The sequence below is a fragment of the Theobroma cacao genome, chromosome 6 (assembly GCF_000208745.1).
Source record: "Theobroma cacao cultivar B97-61/B2 chromosome 6, Criollo_cocoa_genome_V2, whole genome shotgun sequence".
NCBI classification, from domain to species: domain Eukaryota; kingdom Viridiplantae; phylum Streptophyta; class Magnoliopsida; order Malvales; family Malvaceae; genus Theobroma; species Theobroma cacao.
In genome coordinates this window covers 4,465,898-4,478,259 of record NC_030855.1, presented here as the reverse complement: position 1 = coordinate 4,478,259, position 12,362 = coordinate 4,465,898, and the positions used below count along the sequence as shown (strand labels likewise).

Sequence of the window (12,362 nt, the reverse complement as noted above, 5' to 3'; positions counted from 1 at the left end):
TCAATGGCTATCCCTTGGGTTGAAAATCTACTCAATGTTCCAAATCCCTACCAGCTATAATGAGAAAGTTCAGAAAAGCATGCTAGTCCACCTACAAATCATTGTCCCCATTGAAATTTCCCTCACTAAAAATCTCTTTCCACCTTCGCTTGAACCACTTCAAAAGAAATCATACTCCCTTCTCTCTCTCTTGGTTGCAACTTCACCAATCCCCAACTTTTATTATATTATTATTTTTGTTACTATTATGAAGCAAGATGAAGGTAGGAGAAGAAAGAGAAGGTGACTCTTACAAAGGGAAGTTTCTTATGCACTTGCCTGGTAGGCAGCGGCAATATATTCATCATGGCATTCATTCGATTATTTTTTATTCTTCTACTCCGACATTTGGTGTCTGTATCTAGCAATGCGGATTCAGCTTACCATCATCACCGCCACCATTCTTTGCTCAACGACAAGGCTGCACTTCTGGAATTCAAGAGGTCAATATTTGATCCAAAGTCCACGCTTTCTAACTGGGAAAAGGCTGTTCCTGTTTGCAACTTCACTGGTGTCACATGTGACAAGCGCTACCACCGTGTGTCACAAATCAACCTGTGTAGCTTTGGACTTGTGGGAAAGATTTCGCCCTTCATTTCAAATCTCACTGGCCTTCGAGTCTTAAACCTTTTTGAAAATCACTTCTTCGGCACCATTCCGCCACAACTTTCCTCCCTCCAACACCTCCGTACTCTCATGCTAGATAGCAATAACTTAAATGGTCCAATACCAAACAGTTTCGCCCTCTTGACCAACCTCACTTTATTTTCTGTTCAAAATAACAGTTTGACAGGTCCCCTGCCGCCCTCTTTTTTCTCCAACTGGACTCAGTTAAAAAATATAGATCTCTCTTTCAACTTCTTCACAGGTCAAATTCCAGCAGAAATCGGAAATTGTGCAAATTTATGGACCCTCAATTTATACAACAATCAATTTACAGGACAACTTCCTGCCTCCTTAACCAATGCTTCACTGTATAATCTAGATGTGGAGTACAATCTTCTTTCAGGGGAAGTGCCTTCGGATTTAGTGCGGAAGCTGCCTAAGCTTCTCTTTCTTCATTTATCATATAACAAAATGACCAGTCATGATAACAACACCAATCTCTATCCGTTCTTCGCTACATTGCGAAATTGCACTCATTTGAAGGAGCTTGAATTGGCTGGCATGGGCCTTGGAGGAAGATTGCCTAGCTCCATTGGCCATCCTACTCTACAGCGTCTAGAATTGCAAGAAAATCGCATCTTCGGATCCATACCTCCAGAAATAGGAAATCTTTCGAGTCTTTCAATGCTGAATTTGACATCCAATCTTCTAAACGGGACAATTTCAGAAGAGATCGGTCGATTGTCAATGTTGGAACAGCTTGTTTTGTCCCACAACTTTTTCAACATCACAATTCCAGTAGAATTAGCGAAACTCCATCTTGGTCTGCTCGATCTATCAAACAACAACTTTCATGGAGAAATTCCGGGCAGCCTAGGTGATTTGCCTCTGCTTAATTCTTTGTTTCTCAATAACAACCTCCTTTCAGGATCAATACCACCAAAACTACTAAAATGCACAAACCTGTACAGGTTTGATCTGTCCTACAATAAATTAACAGGGAGAATCCCTCGGGCAATATCAGAGCTACGTGAAATCAGAATATTTATAAATTTTTCACACAATCTTCTTGAAGGGCCTTTACCAATTGAGATCAGCAAGCTGGACAAAGTTCAAGAAATGGATCTTTCATCGAACAACCTCAGTGGGAATATCTTCCCCCAGATATCAAGCTGTACGGCAGTGCAGAGGATAGATTTCTCACACAATGCTCTTGAAGGGCAGCTTCCAGATTCTCTAGGTGATCTGAGGAACCTCGAGTCGTTTGATGTGTCAAGCAACAAAATATCTGGAATGATACCAAAGAGCCTGAGCAACATTAATCTCACATTTCTGAATCTTTCTTTTAACAACTTTGAAGGAATGATTCCCTCTGGTGGCATCTTCAATTCAGCTACAAATATGTCATTTTTAGGCAATCCTCGTCTATGTGGAGCAGCTTCAAGTACACCCATTTGCCCTCGAAATAAACACTGGTTTCGATCACGTATGTTCCTGATTTTTATCATAGTCATAGTTGTGTCAGTGCTTTTATCTGCAGTATGCTTTATGATTGGAATCCGCCGTGTTAAACTAATGGTTTCTTCGAGGAAAACTGAAAGATCAAGCAAGCCACCAACACCAGAAATAATGCACAACTTCCCCAGAATCACTTACAGAGAACTGTCAGAGGCCACTGGAGGATTTGATGACCACAAATTAATTGGAACCGGTAGCTATGGACGTGTTTACAGAGGAGTTCTTCAAGATGGGACAAGCATTGCTGTAAAGGTGTTACATTTGCAGACTGGAAATTCAACCAAAAGTTTCAATAGAGAATGCCAAGTTCTGAAGAGGATTAGGCACAGAAACCTCATTCGGATTATAACAGCATGTAGTTTACCTGATTTCAAGGCTTTGGTTCTTCCTTATATGGCAAATGGAAGCTTGGAGAGCCGTCTCTATCCACATTCTGAGTCAGGTTTGGGTTCAGGCTCCTCAGATTTGAGTCTAATTCAGAGAGTGAGCATTTGCAGTGACATTGCAGAAGGGATGGCCTATCTGCATCACCATTCTCCGGTTAGAGTCATACACTGTGATCTAAAGCCCAGCAATGTTCTTCTAAATGATGACATGACAGCACTTGTTTCGGACTTTGGGATTGCAAGGCTGGTTATGACAGTAGGAGCTGGTAACGGAGCTGGGACTGTAGAGAACATGGGAACATCTACTGCAAATATGTTATATGGATCCATCGGTTACATTGCACCAGGTATTGATTCCTCCTTTTTGTATCTAGACTTGATGTTAGAATAAACCAAAATAAACAATGGCAGAAGCTGAAGAAGAAGAAGATTTTTTTAAAAAAACTTAACTTGATATTCACGAAAGGCAAACTGCGAAATAGTCAACGAGATGAGTTTTTTTTTCTTCTCCGTCCACGAGATCAGTTTGTTTACGGTGAAAGCATCATCATCTCTAATCTCCTACATGAACCAATTTTAAGTCATTTCTTGGAATCTAAACAATTCATATCTTCATCCCAAATTTCAGACCATTTCCTCATAAAACTACAAGAAAAACATTAAAATAGCACACTCCACCGTACGTAAGCCTTGTTCGCATGTCAAATTATCATTTCTCTACATGTTTCACATATCAGTACCAGAGGTATTGTACACATTGTACCTTTTTTTTTTTAAGTAGAAAACTGTTTCAGTCTTTTTGGGGAGGTTTTCTTTTTCCTTTTTTTTTTTTAAAAAATGGTTCCTTAAATTCAAGCTGATACATGTAACTCATTCAATTGTATACTGCAGAGTATGGATTTGGATGCAATACATCTATCAGAGGAGATGTATACAGCTTTGGAGTTTTAGTTCTTGAGATGGTGACCAGAAAACGACCAACTGATGAAATGTTCGTTGGTGGTTTAAACCTGCACAGATGGGTGAAGAGTCACTACCCTGGAAGAGTAGAAAAAGTGGTTGACTTATCTTTGATCAGAGCTTCAAGGGATCAGTCCCCTGAAGTGACAAGGATGTGGGAAGTTGCAATTGCAGAATTGATTGAATTGGGTATTCTTTGCACTCAGGAAACTCCCTTTACTAGGCCTACCATGCTTGACGTTGCTGATGACCTAGACCGCCTTAAAAGATACCTTAATGGGGATACTACTGTGACATTCGCCTCATCTCTAGGAATTTCTTCTTCCACTCTAAGTGATGACTAATAGCTTTTCAATTTGTTGTACATAGACTACATTTTACTGTTGCTATTTTGGAAAGTTTCAAATGGAATCAATCAGAAGGGTGAGCAAAGATGGTTTGAGAATACTATCTGACGGCTACAACACAACTATAGATTTTTGGGGCGATTATTTTAGCCTTAAAAGATAAAATATTTTTGAAAATAACTTTTTTTAATTTTAATTATTTTTAGTTAAGAGAAAAGATTTTTTTAATAAAGTTGCCTCTTATAAATCTTTTTCATATTCAAATGCACGTGTTGAAAGTAAATGTTATTACATGTTATGTTGAAAAAAAATAGTCATTACACATTACGTTTTTTTTTAAGATTACAAGAAATGTAACCAATAAAATAACTCCAAAAACTAATTATCCAAATTTGAAAATTTTGGATAAGATCTTTTTCTCCAAATCTATTTTATCCCAGCTTAATGTTGACTTTGAATAACTTTTCAATACTTCTTCTTTCCCGTATCAAATTTCTTTTTTATTTTAAACTTTATCTATATCGTGAAAAAGTTTAAATCCAAGTATTTATGTTATAGTAAAATATAAAAATAGAGATCAAGTTACACCTTTAAAAAGAATGTTGCTATTACACGCCATATTCAAAAAAATATTATTACAGTTGGAAAAAAAAAATTGTTACACATTATAACTGTAAGAGATTATGTTGTAGTGAAATACAAAATAGCAAGTTGCACACCATGTTTAAAAAATATTATTTTTACACGTCATGTTTAAAAAAAATTTAGTAAATGTTATTTAAAAAAAATGTTGTTACATGTAGACATGTACAAAATATATTGTTACACACTATGCAATATTCAATAGATTTGTTGCACACCTAGTACATTAGAGTTGTTACCTACAGACATGGCATGTAACAACTCTGAGCAGTTTTCTAATTTATAGATTTCATCTCAACTATAACTTCAACCTATCAACTTTTGGGTTTTGTTAATGTAAACCAATAGTTGATTTTTCAAGAAAATTTAGAAAAGAAAATAAGTACTTTGAAAATTTTTCGAAAAAGAAGAAAATGAACAGAGTAAGGGATTAACAACTTTGGAGTAAAACACTTTCTTTCACCTTCATTTAGAATTTTTCATTTAGATAGATAGATATATAACTACAAAATATCAAAAAATACTAATTTGTAGATGAATTTACAGCAGTTAAAAATAACAAAAAAGAAAAACAAAACGACACTGCAAGCCTAAACAGATGTTACACACCAAAGCTTCAACGGTAGATGTTACACGCCAAGGCCAAGGCTTCACCTGATATTAAATGCCAAGGCCAAAGCTTGAACATCATATATTACACACCAAAGCTTCTTTCTTCTTACTGATGTTACACGTTAAGGCATGAATCAATTTGTTGCACACCAAAGCTTGTTCTACCAGACTTGAATCACTAAAAACTCAACACCAATAAACCCAAGAATATATTGTTACTCACCATGCCATGCTTTTTGGCTTATAGATCGACGATGATATGACAAGATGGTGAAAGATAGACAAAGAGAAGGTTTTATGAATGTAAACCAATAAATCCAAAAACATATTGTTACTTGCCATGTCATACCCTTTGATCTGTAGATCAACGACGATATGATGAGATAGCGAGAGATAGACAGAGAGAGATAGTGATAGTGATAAAATTAGAGAGAATTAGATGGCGAGAGAGAAGAATGGGAAGCACAGCAAAAGGATGGCAAGAGAAAAAAATTTGAAGCATTTAATTTGTTTGAAATTGTTTTAAGAGCATTTTTATCAAGTCATGGTAAAAGTTGAGTAAAAACAATTAACTTTATATTAAAAGTTGTTTTTGAAATGAGTTTATCAAGTTAACTATAGTATTGTACATTATAGGCCTTGTTAAGTGAGAAAGGCTAATAATAAAATGGAAATTGAAGGTGCAGACACCGGTGCCAAATTTTTGGAAATAGCTTCACACTCTTTTTCTTCAGGCACAATCTATATGATTGAGTGGATATCCTAAAAATAATCAGCAAAGAAACTAAGCATGTGAGTTTGTTAAGATTTAAGTCAAGTAATCCATACATCACAGACTTCAGAGATGTTTCGAAAGACCAAAGAGTAATGTCCAAACCAATCCAGAGGCTTATAGAAGGCATGAGGAAGCAACTTAGTTACATTCAATAAGACTTAAACTGATATCAGAAGGATATGTTCCCGTTTGATTTCGCAGATAAACTACAGTTACAATCCATAGGTTGAGCAAAATTTCAAACATAACAGCAGAGATCCAAAGAAGCAAAAGGTGAGTCTTTATCCTCTCTCCTATTGATATTCCTTTGTTTTTAATTCAGATCTTGGAAATGAAGAACATGTTATCGTGTGACAACTTTGTAAGTGGACTTCCCACCAAGACTTAGAATAAATTATATATAATCTGGATAGGAGCACACCTCTGATTCTATAGTAAGAATGTTAGTGGTGGATGGCATTCCATGACAGTGACCCTTTCTGGAAGTTATCAACAATTGAGGCGGCTGATACCTATTGTCTCAATGAAAAAAATGAATTAATGGTGAAACAAAAGGAAGCATGAGGGAACAAGAATTCCTGTGTCTAATTGTATGCGGCTTATAAATTATTCTCAAAATAACTACATTCTACAAGCATCAAGTGCGAATATTATGATTATTCTTCCTCTGTTATAGCATCTTAATGATTATAGCAAAGCAAGAATGAATTAAGAATAATACAAGGCAGGAAGAAGACAGACACTTCAACAAGTAAAGAGACAAGCGACAGAAATTGTGATCTATGACACAACCTCCAATTCTACTTTTCAAATGTAATGGCATGGCACCTTTCATCAACAACATGTCTTGATCAACGGGTCGTTGCTTTGCAATAATCACGTTTGCAAGTGTAGAAGTCATCTCACACTGTCAACGATACTTGACTTCATTATTTGTTCTTGAAGATTGTGTCTTGTTACTGAATGCCAACCTTGAAGCTTTCGTAGTCAAATTCCTTCTGAAATGTCATCAGGGTTTTCTAGAACATGCTTTATGCGACAACTGAAAAACAGAATATAGACTTTTTCTGAGAATTAAAAGGTTTGACATTATAAAGAAGTGCAAGAGTTATGTACACAATTAGCTTGATGTTCTAGCATATAGAGCTATATCAGTAAGATATGGCAAATCTATTTCAAGAGCTGCAAATCACCCAATTCTTCATGGAATTGCTTGATGGGAGGTAAAGGGAAACAGTTTACAAAAATCAGGGAAGTGATTCAAATTGAAACTGACTATTCATGAAATGCAAGAATTTAGTGCTCTTCAAGTGTCATGTGTGTCTGTTCTGTTCCAACATTATGATAGCAGCAGCACCAGCAATGGCGTTACTCAATGAATGTATGCCATTCCTTTATCAACATCATTCCAACGAAGAAAGCAATAGAAAAAAAAAACAGTAATATACTTTGGATTGGTCAAAAAAAGGTTAAAAAGATTGCAAAAAAATTATTTTATATGAAATCATCATTACTGTTACCATTTTCTAAATTTAAAAACAAACATTATTGCTTAGACTTTTAATTACTTCTTTTTGTTGAATATCGAAATAACTATTTTTCTAATATGCCAAAACATGTTTTGTCTATTTAAAGTAACTAAATTAATTTTCATTTAATACAAAGGTATATATTGAGTCACAATATTTGCGAAGATTGTACACATGTACATAACTAAAGCGATACTCATGCACCAATTTACTATATAAATATATATATATGTTTAAAATTAAGCCAATAAAAATGTGAAAAGACAAATAAATATTGATTGCATTTGAAATTAACAAATTTGAAGACTTTAATATATTTTGTTCAAAATGAAATTCAAGTTAAAGTATCTAAAACAAAAACTAATAAAATAAAATCATGAAAAAAAGACCTTTTTTGAAATATTTTATGATCCATCCAATATAAAAATAATTAGTAATAGGTGGACAGCCTCTGTAAAAAAATCCAAGATACTTTTTTTCTTATGAAACCTTTTCACTAATGATGAGTACATTCAAAAGTAATAGCGAAAAAAGAATAAAAAGTATTAAATTAATTGATCAAATCATGATCCACAAATTTGTTAAACTTTTTTTCATAATTATGACATTCATATTGTTTTTTGAGAAATACGTAATTTTATTGTTAACTGTCAAAAACAAATATTTTGGATTTTTATTATTATAAAGAAAATACAATAAAATGGCTAGAAAATATAATAAAAAAACCCCTAAGTAAGAAAAGCTTGGATGTAGGGATAACCAAACATAAAGATCTCACATAATTGTCCTAAATTGATCATTCAGACATGAAGCCAAATAATGTATCAAACCCGTGTTTAGCGATTGCACGCTGGCTGGCCATATGAACTCCTTCCGCTAAGACTGGTTCCGCTTCCCGCAAGATGAGTTTCTCATCCAATAAACAACAAAACTCTCAGCTCTAGCCCTTCTACAGCACCTCGCAAAGCTACCACAGAAATTATATAAACATTGATTCAACCAAACCCTGCCTATCCGAACAGCTGCAACAGAAACTAGTATTACATTCACATATTAAAGCAAAAAGGGTGATCACATATTTGAAATTATGCTTTTTTATGTTGTCTATGCCTCTATATATATAATTTGAATGCTAAATGTAACTTTCAAATAGTTTATTGATTTAAATTTAACAAAAGTAAGTCAAGATAGATTGAGATTGTGATGTGAAATTTTTAAGTTCATTTTTTTTAAAGAGTTGAAGCATTTCATATCATTAGAGAAGGAACAAAATACAGTCAGCAGGAGAAAGTTAATCTCCATCCACCAAGAAAAAAGACCTGCAGAACACAGAAAGAGAAACATGTGCAGGGACTAGAGCAACCTGCAAACCCCAGCAAGCCAAAATTTACAAACCCTCCAACACATCACAGAGGTTAGCATAATCTGTTTCAAACATTCAGACGATTTAGCCAACAGAACACAACAAAACAAAAATCCTCTGTACATCAAAAGCAATTCATTCACAGGTTATATTCAATTACCCATAGACAAAAACAGGAAAACTCCCCGGCGCGTGAAGCTGCCAAATAAAAACGCGTTCAGATACTGCCATCAGCCAAACAACAAGAACATCCATCCAGCTGGAATACCAGAAAAGAAAATTTTAAGTTCGAATTGAAATACATTATTTTTAGGGTACTTTTCATAAATGGGTCTCAAGCATAAGGCGTTTTTGAAAATGATTCTCCTTATAATTTTAACTGATTTTAGCCAAGAGAAAAAAAAATTGGATAAAATTATCCTTAATGAAACCGACCCATTCGCTAAGCTCCGCGTCTTAACCCGAAACCTATTAACTGGTCAAGTATGTCCTTGATATGGACTACAACTCTTCAGTTTTCATCTAGAGACCGTACATATCCTCGGAAGCAAGTCTGCAAAAGCATTCCTCGACAGTTCAACTTTTGAGCATTTTGGCAATGGTAGAAGCCTTTTGGAGTGGTTATTATTAGCACAAAAGTAGTTCACATATTGAGCAGTGTGAGGAAGTTGACATTACATTGAGAAAAGTATAATATTTTTTTATGAGTTTTTTTATTTTATTTTGAACCATGTGGAGGTTTTTGACAGAATGGTTATTATTCATGTTTAGGGCTAAGGTTTTTGAGCATAAACCTATACATATTGCACGTTCATATTGATATTTTTGTTGTTTGAAATTTTTGAATATAAACATAAAGGTGGTATTGTTGGTGTTGTTGGGGTGGAAAGGTGACCGACCATGCGTGACTAGTTGATATGTATGTGTTAAGAATTTGGTTGAGGGTTTAGATATTGCGTGAATGAGGGCGTGCTTAGGTGGTTGGCACCTTTTGCATGAGTGGATTTTGGCATGGGGTCACGTTGGGGTTGCGTCATTGAAAAAGGGTTTAACTTAGCGTGACTGATTGATAGGTCATTGCGTGACTGGTTTCTATGTTATTACGTGAATATTATTCAGGCATGGCATCAGTTAGTGTGTGCATGATTCGATTAGTTGTTCTTAGAATTGCGTGACTTGTTTATAAATCATTGCGTGATTTAATGTTAGTAATTACGTGACTAATTGATTAGGCATTGCGTGACTATTGTTGTAGGAAATTGCATGAATGTCATAACTGCATGAAATTTATCTACATGGGTTCATTTTGTATTATTTTGAGTCAACTGTAATGCTTTAATGTGTATATGTTGGTTTACTTAATAATCCATGCTCCACACTCGGATTAATTATTCTGTTTCAGGGATGTTTAAAAATAGTTAAAAATATTGTTAGGGTTATTTTTTAAGTGAGCTTATGAGGAAGGCTATTTCTAAAAAATTCCTCTAGTTTTTTTGTTAATTTACAATGATAGTATTGACATGACTAAAATGGGAATATTATCTGTTTTATGTTGCAGATGGCCAACACAGGAACAGAGCAGGAAAACATGGAGTCCTTGCTTTGTGTGCCGAGGCACCGGTGGGCGTTCAATGCAGGCATTAACATTTACTGTAAGTGGTCGTGTCAACACGTGATACGTGAGATGTTGTGTCAAGTGAACAAGCTAAAAAACTTTAAGAGAACATGCTTTGGGCACATGATAGATGTCGAAGCAGACAAGAGTTTATTCTGTGCCAGTCCAGTGCACAATCTAATGCTACGCAGAATCAATGAACTTGACGCCACGGAGGCAGAGTTATGGTTCGCAATAGGGAAAACGAAGTCCCGCTTTTCTAAGAGGGAGTTTTATCTGGTGACAGGACTGAAGTTTGGTCCCCTACTAGCCTTCATTGCCAATCAGTACAAGGCCCTTCCTGGAGGTATTCACTTAAGATATTGGGGACTAGGGAATGAGGTGAAGATCCAACAGGTTTTAGATACATTCAAGGGAGGCCAATTTCAATAGGAGGGAGACGCGAGCAAGATGGCCCTTGTCTTGATCGCAACCAATGTTTTATTCAGTCAAGACTATAGACAATCTGTGGTTCCATGGTTGTTGTCACTGGTCGAGAACATCGATGAGTGGAATGCATTCCCATGGGGCACATATGTGTGGAGTCTGACCGTGGATTACTTGCTAAAGGGTTTCGAACCTCTTATTGCTGGCGAAGCAGAAAAGAAGCACTACCACCTCTACGGATTCATATGGGCGTTTCAGGTAGTCTGCCATAGCCTAATGTTTATCATTATCATTATTCTTTTCGCATAAGAATTTATGAGGTGAGTAAAAATGTTACACAATTGATGAGTAGTTTTGGGCGTTGGAAGCAATACTTGAAATCAGAAGCTTGTTCGAAAGGCAGCTACAGTCCGAACAGGTTTGGCCAAAAATGCTTAAATAGCAATGTGACGAGAGGCCTTCAGGCTTTCACGCCAATATTGCAAGTTTGGAGAGAGAGGGCAAGGTGAGTAAAGAAACCATATTTTTTATTTTATTAATTTTTATTTTTATTGTCATAGGGTAGCAATGGTTATACCTAATGACAATGTATGTTTTGGTGCAATTGTGGGCAGTGAGGACATTGGAGCCAACAGCAGAAAAGATGTTGACTACATACCAGGCTGACATTGAGGTCAATATCTCCAAGGGGTAGCAATACATTCCATTATGGAAGTTGGAGGGTCGCCCATAATTCGATCCCCAACAAAGGAGGAAAATAATAAACCGCAAAGAGAAAAGTCCAATATGATGAGCCGTTAAGCGGAGACGTACCACGGACTAGAAGGTCCATTCCGAGTTCGGTGCTGCTGAGGCACCTCATTCTCCTCTTACAACTTTTCATGGTGCATCTCCTGCTGGTCATCATGCTGCCACTCCTGCTGCACCTCCTCATGCTTCTATTGTTGCCCCTCCTCCTACTTCAAGTGTTACCCCTCATGTTGAGCCGCTCAACCGAGCGCTGCATCTGCAAATGACTATGAGCATTAAGGGAGAGCTGCAAAAGATGCAGACACAGTGGAAGAAAGACCTCCAGTCATTGCAGACGAATATGCAAATGCAGATGCAGTCAATATAGTTGGAGATCCAGTAGTCAATGTAGTTGGAGATCTAACGGGCGATGCAGATGCAGACGCAGTCACTGCATGAGCATATCCAGCACTCACTACAAGGGCTGATGGATCGGATTGTCGGTCAGCTGATCTACCGTTTTGAGGTATGAGGTTTTATGTTATTCATCGCGTGACTTATAACATGTACTATGCATACATTATTCTAATGTGTTTGATTTTTTTGATCGTTTAGGGTCGAAGCTCACCTCCCGGTAACCTGATTGAACATCATCCTACTCATATCCCATCTTCGGTAGAGGCAGCCCAGCATTCTCAACCCACACTTTCTCCCGAGGCTCCACCTCCTCCGTTTAAGGTCGAAGAGGTACCTCATCCTGCGAGTAGTGGAACTACAACTTTCGTGCATCCTGCTCCTGTCCCAACTCCAGCAGA

The 12,362-nt window shown here is 36.4% G+C and overlaps 1 protein-coding gene and 1 long non-coding RNA gene across 4 annotated transcripts; one reads left to right on the top strand and one right to left on the bottom strand.

Moving 5' to 3' along the window:
- Nucleotides 288-3,947, top strand: LOC18595473 (putative leucine-rich repeat receptor-like serine/threonine-protein kinase At2g24130). Of its 2 annotated transcripts, XM_018122711.1 has the most exons (3): nucleotides 288-1,522; nucleotides 1,721-2,896; nucleotides 3,441-3,947. In XM_018122711.1, the coding sequence occupies exons 1-3, from the start codon at nucleotides 346-348 to the stop codon at nucleotides 3,851-3,853; spliced, it is 2,766 nt and encodes a 921-aa protein (XP_017978200.1). In that variant the 5' UTR covers nucleotides 288-345; the 3' UTR covers nucleotides 3,854-3,947. The 2 variants fall into 2 exon arrangements, with proteins under 2 accessions (XP_017978200.1, XP_007023495.2); XM_007023433.2 differs by having other exon boundaries at nucleotides 288-2,896.
- On the bottom strand, nucleotides 6,489-9,018 carry LOC108662513. 2 transcript variants are annotated; one of them, XR_001928394.1, is made up of 3 exons: nucleotides 8,938-9,018; nucleotides 8,245-8,436; nucleotides 6,489-6,927 (listed from the first exon to the last, which is right to left on the bottom strand). It is a non-coding gene; the product is annotated as an uncharacterized LOC108662513 (long non-coding RNA). The 2 variants fall into 2 exon arrangements; XR_001928395.1 differs by lacking the exon at nucleotides 8,938-9,018 and adding an exon at nucleotides 8,734-8,879.